This window comes from Microcaecilia unicolor, chromosome 4 (genome assembly GCF_901765095.1).
Source record: "Microcaecilia unicolor chromosome 4, aMicUni1.1, whole genome shotgun sequence".
Classification (NCBI taxonomy): domain Eukaryota; kingdom Metazoa; phylum Chordata; class Amphibia; order Gymnophiona; family Siphonopidae; genus Microcaecilia; species Microcaecilia unicolor.
In genome coordinates, this window is record NC_044034.1 from 309,471,188 (window position 1) to 309,485,385 (window position 14,198).

Consider the following 14,198-nt stretch of genomic DNA (forward strand, 5'->3'; position numbering starts at 1 on the left):
AGAACGGCGGAGCGTTGCTGCACCCCAACCTTCAGTCCCTGGCTCTCACGGCCTGGATGTTGAGGGCGTAGACTTCACTGCGTTGGGTTTGTCTGAGGGTGTCTCCCGGGTCTTGCTTGCCTCTAGGAAGGATTCCACTAAAAAGAGTTACTTTTTCAAGTGGAGGAGGTTTGTCGTTTGGTGTGAGAGCAAGGCCCTAGAACCTCGTTCTTGCCCTGCACAGAACCTGCTTAAGTACATAAGTACATAAGTAGTGCCATACTGGGAAAGACCAAAGGTCCATCTAGCCCAGCATCCTGTCACCGACAGTGGCCAATCCAGGTCAAGGGCACCTGGCACGCTCCCCAAACGTAAAAACATTCCAGACAAGTTATACCTAAAAATGAGGAATTTTTCCAGTCCATTTAATAGCGGTCTATGGACTTGTCCTTTAGGAATCTATCTAACCCCTTTTTAAACTCCGTCAAGCTAACCGCCCGTACCACGTTCTCCGGCAATGAATTCCAGAGTCTAATTACACGTTGGGTGAAGAAAAATTTTCTCCGATTCGTTTTAAATTTACCACACTGTAGCTTCAACTCATGCCCTCTAGTCCTAGTATTTTTGGATAGCGTGAACAGTCGCTTCACATCCACCCGATCCATTCCACTCATTATTTTATACACTTCTATCATATCTCCCCTCAGCCGTCTCTTCTCCAAGCTGAAAAGCCCTAGCCTTCTCAGCCTCTCTTCATAGGAAAGTCGTCCCATCCCCACTATCATTTTCGTCGCCCTTCGCTGTACCTTTTCCAATTCTACTATATCTTTTTTGAGATACGGAGACCAGTACTGAACACAATACTCCAGGTGCGGTCGCACCATGGAGCGATACAACGGCATTATAACATCCGCACACCTGGACTCCATACCCTTCTTAATAACACCCAACATTCTATTCGCTTTCCTAGCCGCAGCAGCACACTGAGCAGAAGGTTTCAGCGTATCATCGACGACGACACCCAGATCCCTTTCTTGATCCGTAACTCCTAACGCGGAACCTTGCAAGACGTAGCTATAATTCGGGTTCCTCTTACCCACATGCATCACTTTGCACTTGTCAACATTGAACTTCATCTGCCACTTGCACGCCCATTCTCCCAGTCTCGCAAGGTCCTCCTGTAATCGTTCACATTCCTCCTGCGACTTGACGACCCTGAATAATTTTGTGTCATCGGCGAATTTAATTACCTCACTAGTTATTCCCATCTCTAGGTCATTTATAAATACATTAAAAAGCAACGGACCCAGCACAGACCCCTGCGGGACCCCACTAACTACCCTCCTCCACTGAGAATACTGGCCACGCAATCCTACTCTCTGCTTCCTATCTTTCAACCAGTTCTTAATCCATAATAATACCCTACCTCCGATTCCATGACTCTGCAATTTCTTCAGGAGTCTTTCGTGCGGCACTTTGTCAAACGCCTTCTGAAAATCCAGATATACAATATCAACCGGCTCCCCATTGTCCACATGTTTGCTTACCCCCTCAAAAAAATGCATTAGATTGGTGAGGCAAGACTTCCCTTCACTAAATCCGTGCTGACTTTGTCTCATCAGTCCATGTTTTTGTATATGCTCTGCAATTTTATTCTTAATAATAGCCTCCACCATCTTGCCCGGCACCGACGTCAGACTCACCGGTCTATAATTTCCCGGATCTCCTCTGGAACCTTTCTTAAAAATCGGAGTAACATTGGCTACCCTCCAGTCTTCCGGTATTACACTCGATTTTAGGGACAGATTGCATATTTCTAACAGTAGCTCCGCAAGTTCATTTTTTAGTTCTATTAATACTCTGGGATGAATACCATCAGGTCCCGGTGATTTACTACTCTTCAGCTTGCTGAACTGACCCATTACATCCTCCAAGGTTACAGAGAATTTGCTTGAATACCTTCTGCACTTATCAGAGTCTGGCCTCAAGACCAACTCAGTAAGGAATCACCTTAGTGCGATTAGTGCTTACCATTATTGTGTGGAAGGTAAAGCCATCTCTGGAGAGCCTTTAGTCATTCGATTCATGAGAGGCTTGCTTTTGTCAAAGCCCCCTATCAAGCCTCCTACAGTGTCATGGGATCTCAACGTCGTCCTCACCCAGCTGATGAAACCTCCTTTTGAGCCACTGAATACCTGCCATCTGAAGTACTTGACCTGGAAGGTCATTTTCTTGGTGGCAGTTACTTCAGCTCGTAGGGTCAGTGAGCTTCAAGCCCTGGTAGCTCATGCTCCATATACAAAATTTCATCACAACAGAGTAGTGCATCCACCCAAAGTTTCTGCCGAAGGTGGTGTCGGAGTTCCATCTTAACCAGTCAATTGTCTTGCCAATTGTCTTGTCTTCCCCAGGCCGCATACCCGCCCTGCTGAACGTCAGTTGCACACATTGGACTGCAAGAGAGCATTGGCCTTCTACTTGGAGCGGACACAAGCCCACAGACAGTCCGCCCAATTGTTTGTTTCTTTCGACCCTAATAGGCTAGGGGTCGCTGTCGGGAAACGCACCATCTCCAATTGGCTAGCAGATTGCATTTCCTTCACTTACGCCCAGGCTGGGCTGGCTCTTGAGGGTCATGTCACGGCTCATAGTGTTAGAGCCATGGCAGCGTCAGTGGCCCACTTGAAGTCAGCCACTATTGAAGAGATTTGCAAGGCTGCGACATGGTCATCTGTTCACACATTCACATCACATTACTGCCTCCAGCAGGATACCCGACGCGACAGTCGGTTCGGGCAGTCGGTGCTGCAGAATCTGTTTGGGGTGTAAATCCAACTCCACCCTCCAGGACCCGCTTTGATTCTGATCAGGCTGCACTCTCAGTTAGTTGTTCTTCGTAGGTCAATTTTCTGTTGTATCCTCGCCGTTGCGAGGTTCAATTGACCTGGGTTCTTGTTTTGAGTGAGCCTGAGAGCTAGGGATACCCCAGTCGTGAGAACAAGCAGCCTGCTTGTCCTCGGAGAAAGTGAATGATACATACCCGTAGCAGTTGTTCTCCGAGGACAGCAGGCTGATTGTTCTCACCTACCCTCCCTCCTCCCCTTTGGAGTCGCGTTTTCATCATTTTTGCTTGTCATTCAACTGGCAGGAACGATCGCGCACGGGCGGGAAGACGGCCGCGCATGCGCGGTGGGCGTGTCCTGCGTGCGGACCGCCCGCGAAGCTTCTTCTGGTTGGCGGGGGCTGCCGCGGACGTCACCCAGTCGTGAGAACAATCAGCCTGCTGTCCTCGGAGAACACCTGCTACAGGTATGTATCATTCACTTTGCTGGTGGTATTGTATGGTTTATACATGTGTTCTATTACTGTGTCATCATTCCTCTGTTTATTCATTGTTTATTAATTTTTTCCTTGTGTTTTTATAATAGTGATTTGTATATTTTTGTACTGTGTAGGGACTCATGAGGCAGGCCTCCATGGCCAAAATATGATTTGTGTCGATTCCATTGCATACTTTGAATAAAACTCTGTGTAATGCCAAAGTTCTTACAGGATTGTGAAACATCCCACGTTTGTGATTCTGGTGGCACTAGATTGATGAGGCCACGCGGTACACCAATATAATGAGGCTGTTAGTGGGGGGGAGCCCCTTCAGTTTTCTTGGTATCGTGAACTTCTCCATCAAGAGCCTGTTCCCATGGAGAAAACAGCTCCCCTACTAGCTTACTGCCTGGCCCTTGAAAGAAATGAGCTAATGTGAAAGGGTTACTTGGCAGCATTAATTTCCACGATTTTGAAGGTGTGAATGTCGACTACTTAGCTGGTGTAAGTGTGAGTTTGGAGAATATGATTTAAGGTGCCAATGACAGGACCCGATTTACCCACAGATAGGTTGTCCCCTCAATTTTGGCCTTCCCTGCAGGTGTGTTGAGGTTGAGCTCACCCTAAACTGCCTTAAGGTGCAAGTGGCAGCACTGGTGCGTTACCAAGGTTGTACAATTTTTGAATAGGGTTAAGCAATTGTGCCTCAATGGGATCAGTTGTTCCTGAAGTCTATTAGGAGGTCTACCTTTTGAAACTTTGGAGAGGGTGACACTGTTAAGGATTTGTTACTGAAGGCTGTTTTTCTGGGGGCTATTTGCTCTGCCAGACAGGTGTCAGGAAGTTGTCTCGTTCAGGGTTCCTTATCTTTTCTTCAAGGTGGAGTCAGTATCTTTGCATACAGTTCTTTCTTTCTTACCCAAGATGGTGTTACTTGTTAATGTTAACCAAGTGGTCTCTTTCAGCCTTTTCAAAGGAGGACCGTAAGGGGCAAAAGGTCACCCATTCGTTGGATGTTAGTGAATCAGTACTGTCCAATCTAGAGGTGATCTAACTCCTTTCACAAGACAGGTCGTCTCTTTGTGATATTCAGTGGGCTATGCAGGGGAGATGTGATCTTCAAATATTCCTTGGCTCACTGGATTAAGTAAGCCATTAGCTTGGCTTACATCTTGCAGAACAAGGAGGTTCTGTTGGTGCAGAGGGCACATACCACAGGATCTCAAGTGTTGTACTGGGTTAGAGGCTGACCGAAACTGAATAAGCAGCCAAAATTTGCTGTTTGGTTTCAGCCAAAAATGAAAATGTGCCTCCCTCCCCCCCCCCCCCCCCCAAAGCAGAGAGTGGATTCTCCTAGGCTAGCTGGCACAACCCCACCCCCCCCCCCCTCACACACACACAGCCCCTCTGCCCTCCCACCACCTGAAGGCCATCCCTGGGCCTAGTTTTAAATGTCCTGGTGGTCTATGGTAGCGCTCCCACTCCCTCAGGCCGACTACCTACCTTTTTTTAAATCTGGTGGTCTTCAAGGCAACAGTGATCCCCTGTTGCTTTTGCCTTTGTTGGTTCCTCAGCCAATTTGGCTACCGGGACTTCCCACAGCAGCTTCCAAGACTGATGCAGGAGGTCCTGGTGGTCATTTTGGGAATGGAACCAGCATAAGCAGGAGTATGGTCCTCAAGAAGGCAATATTTTCCTCCCACTGGGGATAGTAGAGTTTGGGTATGTTCCACCTGCATGTCTAGACTATTCTAGCAGAATGCTAAGGAAGGTGAAATTTGTTCTTACCTGCTAATTTCCTTTCCTTGAGTCCTGCTAGCCCAGCCCCTCCATGGAAGGCTGTAAGATGGTTCTCTCATGCTTTAGAGATTAGGACCCCATTGGTATACAGAGTTTAGATGAGTATATCTTGAGACTAATCTGGGTGAAATGTTTTATCTGTTATAATACTTCCTTTATTATAGTTCACACTTTTGTATGTGTTAGATTGGTGTGATTACTACTACTACTACTATTTAGCATTTCTATAGCGCTACAAGGCGTACGCAGCGCTGCACAAACATAGAAGAAAGACAGTCCCTGCTCAAAGAGCTTACAATCTAAAAGACAAAAAAATAAATAAAGTAAGCAAATCAAATCAATTAATGTGAACGGGAAGGAAGAGAGGAGGGTAGGTGGAGGCGAGTGGTTACGAGTCAAAAGCAATGTTAAAGAGGTGGGCTTTCAGTCTACATTTAAAGGTGGCCAAGGATGGGGCAAGACATAGGGGCTCAGGAAGTTTATTCCAGGCGTAGGGTGCAGCGAGACAGAAGGCGCGAAGTCTGGAGTTGGCAGTAGTGGAGAAGGGAACAGATAAGAAGGATTTATCCATGGAGCGGAGTGCACGGGAAGGGGTGTAGGGAAGGACGAGTGTGGAGAGATACTGGGGAGCAGCAGAGTGAGTACATTTATAGGTTAGTAGAAGAAGTTTGAACAGGATGCGAAAACGGATAGGAAGCCAGTGAAGGGTCTTGAGGAGAGGGGGTAGTATGAGTAAAGCGACCCTGGCGGAAGACGAGACGAGCAGCAGAGTTTTGAACCGACTGGAGGGGGGAGAGGTGACTAAGTGGGAGGCTAGCAAGAAGCAGATTGCAGTAGTCTAAACGAGCGGTGACAAGGGTGTGGATGAGGGTTTTGGTAGAGTGCTCGGAAAGAAAGGGGCGGATTTTACGGATGTTGTAAAGAAAGAAACGACAGGTCTTGGCAATCTGCTGGATATGAGCAGAGAAGGAGAGAGAAGAGTCAAAGATGACCCCAAGGTTTCGAGCTGAGGAGACAGGGAGAATGAGAGAGCCATCAACAGAAATAGAAAACGGGGGGAGCGGGGAGGTGGGTTTGGGAGGTGATGTGATATAAGCTTTGGTAAAAGTACACTAGCAAGGTACAACTACACCAATTCTTATACTAGTAGTGGTGTCACTAAAAGTCATTGATTTCTGCCTCCATCTGCTGGTTGGGGAGCACAAATTTAATCTACATCACTTTGGTGGTTTTTGTTTCTGCACCCTGGATTTTTCCATTCTGGGACAGATAGGGGAATGGTGCTTTTACATTGTTTTCATTGCAGTAATACTGTGAGCTGTGACTGCACGATATCCTTCATAGGGCTTCTCAAGTGGTTGATCTCTGTCTTCTGTCTGCTAGTTGACAGTCATAACCCATTGATTCTGGGCTGGTCTGATAGGATTCAAGGAAAGGAAATTAGGTAAGACTGTATTTTCACCATACTAGTTGCAAGTTAGAATCAGACTTAGATGTTTGAGCATCTAGAATGTGTACTGTGAGCTAGATGCCACGTGCATGCCTGACACCTGTTCTGTGTTTGATCATAGCTCTTTTTGTATTAGAAGCATAAAAGACCATTTTTATATTGAATATTTTCTTATGAAGGTGTGGTCATTCTTTCTTCAGATGGAGAGAAAGAAATTGTGAATTATGGTACATTGAAAGAATCTGGGAGAAAGCTGGTTAAGTTTGCAGATCTGGTGCTGCCGTTAAAAAAGGAAGCTTCTCTATGCCCTATACAGGTGCAGGATGGTAGGTTTCTTCGACCTGTGCTGAAGAAGACTCCTTCAAAGGTATAGTATGTGCTTTGGTTGATAATCCAAACATTGTTCAGTACTAATTTGAGCTGGCTAAATTTGCTTGACAGAATTTTGCCAGCCAACAAACTTGTGGCCTTATTTATAAAGGGACTGATATTCAAAGTGATATAAGCTTGCCCACTTAAATCACTCTCACCGGGCCGGCTGCCGGTATTCAATGACGCATAACCAGGCAGGGCCAATAAATATCCATACTAACGGGCCATTTTGAAAGTGGGCAGGAGAGAGCCTTTCCAAAGTTAGAATTTTTTTGGGGGGGGAGCCGGTAGCTATGCTGGTGCCAGAAATAGATCTTAGTTTCAACAGTTTTTATTGATGATTCAGCATATTAACATATGGTCCACCGATAAACTAGTTATCAAAATAGACTGAACAAAGCAAGGTGAAATTCCATCATCAATTTTTTTTAATGTTTTCTCCCCTCCCCCTATTGAACTCCCACCCAAATTATACTCATAACAAATAGATGAGACAGTTTGGTAGTCTTGCAATCCCTCCCACAGATGATAACCATGCTATATCGAGTTCCATTCCTCCCCCCACCTCTCCCATTGTACTCCCCCTGAAATAGCAGAGTAAGAAGAAGTGAGAGAGAGATATCAATCAAGTTCTCCAACACCTAACTAAGCATTATGTGTCTCATCCCTCCCACCCCCAACTTCCCCCATTCTTGAATACAACCTTACAAGGGAGGTATAAAATGAAGTGAAATAAAGACACACCTGCCCTACTAAGTGAGAAAGCGAAATGCTACCCCACTTCTTAAATCCACTCCCCAGATCCTATAGTGAGTTAAGCCAGACAATATCCTAACCGCGAATCCCTTCCCCCCCACCTCCTCACCAATTTCTATTGTATCCTTACCTTCCCCATCACCCAATCTTTCCTCATGGGACCTGAGTTCTTATAACCCCACCAGGCCACTAAATAAATGAAACCTCATGAATTATTCCCCTCCCATCCTTCCACCCTCCCTATACGCCTCCCATCATAAAGAATGATAAGTAACTTCCTCCTATATTTCAGTAATTCCATAATTTCCCATCCAATCATAGCTCGTTTAGCAGCAAGTTCCTTCCTCGAGAGGACATTGATGACAAATATGGGCCCCAGAGCTTCAAAAAACTCATCTTTCGTCTGTGTGAGCCCCTCACCTCCCTTGCCTCCCAGACTATCAATTGATGAAGTTGGTTACGCCAGTGCCAGTATGTGTGGTGGTCCCTCTGTCGTCCAAGATTGCAAGATACATTTCCGCGCTAGTGAAAAGGCCTTCCAAGACAGCAATGTAGCCAACGCCACCCTTCCCCCTCTTGGACCAGGGTTGTCAAATAATGATATAGACGGGGTACACACCAGTGGGCGTTGAGTTATACACGAGAGATATCTGAAAATTTGCTTCCAGAATTGCTGGATTTTGTCGCAACCCCAAAAAGCATGATAAAATGTATTATCTGATAGTTTGCATTTGGGACAAAGTGCAGAAGACAATCCAACTGCTTGAACCATCTGTACCTGAGTGAAATAGGCCCTATGCAAAACCCGAAAGTAACATTCTCTATAACTTGCATTCTCCGAGGACAAGCAGGCTGCTTGTTCTCACGATTGGGTGACGTCCGACAGCAGCCCCAGATCGGATGATCTTCCTAGCAACAAAGTTTGTTAGCCCCCGCGTGGACATGCGCTACCGTCTTCCTGCCCGTAGCACGAGCGTGCTCCTCGGTCTCTTCTTTTCCACGGCTCAGGACGGCTGTTTTACGGCGGTTCTGTGTCCCAGAGAGGCTCCCGCTGCGTTTTCGCCACTTTTCTTTGCCTTGTTCGCCGAGTTTCGGCGTGTTTACGAGTTCACTCGTGTTCTTCTGTTTAAAAAAAAATTCCTTTATTTCTTTAGTTTTCCCCGTAAGTTTCCTTTCTTTGTCGTGAGCGGCCATTTTGGCCGCCCGTGCGGGTGTTTTCCCTTTTTTGGTGTCTTGTTTTCGGCACCATTTTGAATTTTGACCTCGCCAGCGCGATTTTTCCGCCCATGTCCTCGAAGCCTGCCAGCGGCTTCAAGAAGTGCACGCGGTGCACCGGACAATCTCGCTCACTGATAGGCACGTCTCGTGTCTTCAGTGTTTGGGGGCTGGTCATCGCCTGCACACTGTGTCTTCAGCTAAAAAAGAGGACCCAGGCGGCGAGATCGGCTCAGTGGGAACCTGTCCGGTCCTTCGACGGAGCCAGCGGTACCAAGGTCGTCGCCGGTATCGATGTCGGCATCGGAGGGTGCATCGACGTCCGGACGCAGGTGATGGCTGTCCAGAGATCCCACACTGGTAGCAGTTAGCCATCGAGTGGGTCTCCACCTGCCTCGAGGGCCCCAGCGGTCTAGATCCCCCCCCCCACCCCCCCCCCGGGATCGCCCTTCTTCGGCTCCGACCCCGAGGAGACATGTGGATTCCACGTCCTCCTCGTCGGTACCGGGAGATACCGCTGACATGCTTCGAGCGAAGGCGAAGAAGCATCGTCATCGGTCACCTTCCCGTCACGGTACCGAGAGCTCCGGGGCGCCGAGGGAATCGGCACCCGGAAAGCGTCGACCCCGGGAGGACTGCTCACCCTCCATTCAGGAGGTGTCCATGCGCACTTCTCCGGACAGCCCGGTAGCGCCTCAGCGCCCCAGACAGATTCTGTCCTCGTTGCCGGGTACCGGCCCCCACAGCCTTGCTCGATGGACACTCTTGACGAGCGCCTCCAAGCCATACTTCCAGGGATTCTGGAAGGACTGCTGCGACCTTCTGCTCTGGTACCGCTGGTGCTTGCGCCGTCGGTACTGTCGAGAGATGCGGCGGTTGGCTCCCCACCCGTGGTGAGGACTGCGACGCCGGTACCACTTGCGGCATCAGCGTGCGCGGCCACTCGAGTTGACTCCCCATCGACATCGCTGGAGGGAGCTTCATCGCCGGCGGCGAGGGAGTCTTCTTCTCGACATCGCCATAGAGGACTTAGTTCCTCGGCGTTGAGACAGGCTCGGTTTTGGGCCGAAGTTCGTGAACTGGTGTCCGATACCGAAGGGTGAGGCCTCGTGGGAGGAAGACCCCAGATATTTCTCTGTTGAGGAGTCTTGCGGTCTTCCTTCTGATCCCACTCCTTCGCCAGAGAGAAAGCTTTCTCCCCGAGAGTCTGTCTTTCTCGTCCTTTGTCCAGGAAATGTCTAAGGCCATTCCCTTCCCAGTGGTTACTGAGGATGAGCCCAGGGCTGAGATGTTTGAGGTCCTGGACTATCCTTCGCCACCTAAGGAGTCGTCCACTGTTCCCCTTCATAATGTCCTGAAGCAGACATTGTTGGTGAACTGGATGAAACCCTTAAGTAATCCCACTATCCCCAAAAAGATTGAGTCCCAGTATCGGATCCACGGGGACCCAGAGTTGATGAAGACCCAGTTGCCTCATGACTGGAGTTGTGGATATGGCTCTCAAGAAAGTCAAGAGTACTAAAGATTACGCCTCGGCGCCCCCGGGGCCGGGAGTCTAGGACTCTGGACTCTTTTGGGAGGAAGGCCTACCATTCTGCTATGCTCGTGTCCAAGATTCAGTCCTACCAGCTCTACACGAGCATCCACTTGCGGAACAATGTGAGGCAGCTGACGGACTTGGTCAATAAGCTCCCGTCGGAGCAGGCCAAGAAGGTGGTCAGGCAGCTGAAGGCGTGTTACAAATTCCTGTCCAGGGGTGTTTACGACACTTTTGATGTTGCGTCCACGGCCGCTGCTCAAGGTATAGTGATGCGCAGACTCTCATGGCTGTGTGCCTCTGACCTGGAGAATAGAGTCCAGCAGCGGATTGCGGATGCTCCTTGCTGGGGGGATAACATTTTTGGTGAGCGGGTCGAATAGGTGGTAGAACATCTCCACCAGCGGGACACCGCATTCGACAAACTCTCCCACCGGACGCCTTCAGCATATACCTCATCAGGTAGACGTTGTTATGGGGGCAGGAGGAATGCTCCCTATGCTTATAATAAGCGTAGGTACAATCCACCTGCCTGCCAGCCTGCTCAGGCTAAGCCCCAGCGCGCTCGTTCACGTCAACAGCGTGCGCCTCAACAGGCCCCTGCAGCTCCCCAGCAACAGCAAGGGACGGGCTTTTGACTGACTCCAGGCGAGCATAGCTGATATAAAAGTGCCCTGCTGGACGATCTACCGGTTGGAGGGAGGTTAAAATTTTTTCACCAAAGGTGGCCTCTCATAACCTCCGACCGGTGGGTTCTTCAAATAGTCTGGTTGGGGTACTCCCCTCAATTTGATCTCCAAACCTCCAAATTGCCCACGGGAGCTCAGTCCTTCAGCTTCCAGCACAAGCAGGTACTTGCAGAGGAACTCTCCGCCCTTCTCAGCGCCAATGCGGTCGAGCCCGTTCCACCCGGGCAGGAAGGGCTGGGACTCTATTCCAGGTACTTCCTTGTGCAAAAGAAGACGGGGGATGCGTCCCATCCTAGAAAAGAGCCCTGAACAAATTCCTTGTACGAGAAAAGTTCAGGATGCTTTCCCGGAGAACCTTTCATTCCCTTCTTTGTCAAGGAAATTGCCGATGCCATTCCATTTCCTTTGTAAGTGGAGGACGAGCCCAAGGGCAAGATGCTCGAGGTCCTGGACTAATGTCTCCTCCTAGGGAGGTTATGACTGTCCCTCTCCACGAGGTACTCCAGGAAGCCCTCGTTAGGAATTGGGAGTCCCCCCTTAACTTGCCAGTCGGGGAAGGTTGAAGTTTTTCCATGAAAGGTGGCCCCTTATAACCTCTGACTGGTGGGTTATTCAAATTGTCCGTCTTTGATACGCACTCACTTGGTATCTAAAACCTCCAAATTGCCCATTGAGAGCTCATTCGTTCAGCAGGCAGGGGAGCTCAGCCCTTCTGAAGGCCCATGTGGTCGAGCCTGTTCCACCAGGGGAGGAAGGGCAGAGATTCTATTCCAGGTACTTTCTTGTGGAAAAGAAAATAGGGGGGATGCGTCCCATCCTAGACCTAAGGGCCCTGAACAAATATCTGGTCCGAGAAAAGTTCAGGATGCTTTCCCTGGGCACCCTTCTTCCCATGATTCAGAAAAACGATTGGCTATGTTCCTCTGGACTTGAAGGATGCTTATACTCACATCCTGATACTGCCAGCTCACAGACAGTATCTTCGATTCCGTCTGGAACAAAGCATTTTCAGTACTGTGTGTTACCATTTGGTCTCGCCTCTGCGCCCAGAGTGTTCACAAAATCCCTGGCAGTCTTGACGGCGTCTCTATGCAGGCTTGGAGTGTATGTGTTCCCTTATTATTATTAGCATTTGTATAGCGCTACCAGACATATGCAGCACTGAACACCTGACACAAAGAGACAGTCCCTGCTCAAAAGAGCTTTTAAAGAACACCTCGGAGGCAGGAGCTCTACAGTCCATGCAGATGACTATTCAACTCCTGCAGCTACTAGGGTTTGTGATAAATTATCCAAAGTTCCATCTTCTTCCAGTACAAAGACTCGAATTTATAGGAGCTCAGCTAGACTCCCAGACTGCTCATGCCTACCTTTCCGAGGCGAGGACAGACAATCTTCTGTCCCTTGTCTCCTGGGTACGAGCATCTCAGCAGATCACAGCTCAGCAGATGTTGAGATTGCTTGGCCACATGCCTCTACAGTTCATGTGACTTCCATGACCCGTCTTCACATGCGATCAGCTCAATGGACCCTAGCTTCCAGTGGTTTCAAGCTGCTGGAAATGTGGAGGACGTGATCCAACTGTCCACGAGTTTTCTCACCTCCCTGCATTGGTGGACAATTCGCTCCAATTTGACCCTGGGACATCCCTTTCAAATTCCTCAGCCGCAAAAAGTGCTGACGACGGATGCATCTCTCCTGGGGTGGGGAGCTCATGTCGATGGGCTTCACACTCAAGGGAGTTGGTCTCTCCAGGAAACAGGTTTTCAGATCAATCTCCTGGAGTTGCGAGCGGTCTGGAACGCGCTAAAGGCTTTCAGAGATCGGCTGTCTCACCAAATTATTCAAATTCAGACAATCAGGTTGCTATGAACTACATCAACAAGCAGGGGGCACCGGATCACACCCCCTGTGTCAGGAAGCCGTCAGGATGTTTGGGTTCGCCGGCATGGCATGTTTATCCAAGCCACGTATCTGGCAGGCGTAAACAACAGTCTGGCCGACAGGTTGAGCAGGATAATGCAACCTCACGAGTGGTCTCTCAACTCGAGAGTAGTACGCAAGATCTTTCAAGCGTGGGGCACCCCCTCAGTGGATCTTTTTGCCACTCAGCTCAATCACAAGGTCCCTCAGTTCTGTTCCAGACTTCAGGCCACGACAGACTAGCGTCAGATGCCTTTCTCCTGCATTGGGGGAAGGGCCTTCTGTATGCATATCCTCCCATACTCTGGTGGGGAAGACTTTGCTAAAACTCAAGCAAGACTGCGGAACCATGATTCTGATTGCGCCCTTTTGGCCACGTCAGATTTGGTTCCCTCTTCTTCTGGAGTTGTCCTTTGAAGAACCGTGGAGATTGGAGTGTTTTTCCAACACTCAGAACGAGGGTTCGCTTCTGCATCCCAACCTCCGGTCTCTGGCTCTCACGGCCTAGTTGTTGAGGGCGTAGATTTCGCCTCCTTGGGTCTTTCTGAGGGTGTCTCCCGAGTCTTGCTTTCTTCCAGGAAAGATTCCACGAAGAGGTGTTACTCTTTTAAATGGAGGTGGTTTGTCGTCTGGTGTGACAGCAGGGCCCTAGATCCTCGCTCTTGTCCTACACAGACCTTGCTTGAATACCTTCTGCACTTGTCAGAGTCTGGTCTTAAGACCAACTACGTAAGAGTTCATCTTAGTGCTATTAGTGCTTATTTTTATCATTATCGTGTGGAAGGTAAGCCTATCTCTGGACAGCCTTTAGTTGTTCGATTCATGAGAGGTTTGCTTTTGTCAAAGCCCCCTGTCAAACCTCCTACGATGTCATGGGATCTCATCGTCGTCCTCACCCAGCTGATGAAAGCTCCTTTTGAGCCACTGGATTCCTGCCATCTGAAGTATTTGACCTGGAAGGTAATTTTCTTGGTGTCTGTTACTTCAGCTCGTAGAGTCAGTGAGCTTCAAGCCTTGGTAGCCCATCCTCCCTGTACTAAATTTCATTATAACAGAGTAGTCCTTGGCACTCACCCTAAGTTCTTGCCGAAGGTGGTGGTCGGACTTCCTCTGAACCAGTCAATTGTCTTGCCAACTTTCTTTCCCCGTCCTCATA

At 48.9% G+C, this 14,198-nt stretch overlaps 1 protein-coding gene across 1 annotated transcript in view; it reads left to right on the top strand.

Moving 5' to 3' along the window:
- CDCA2 (cell division cycle associated 2) overlaps nt 1-14,198 on the top strand; it is a 254,447-nt gene that overhangs the window by 67,190 nt on the left and 173,059 nt on the right. The window contains exon 8 of the mRNA XM_030201830.1: nt 6,730-6,917. Coding sequence (XP_030057690.1) covers nt 6,730-6,917 — 188 coding nt within the window. The remainder of the gene's footprint in view (nt 1-6,729; nt 6,918-14,198) is intronic.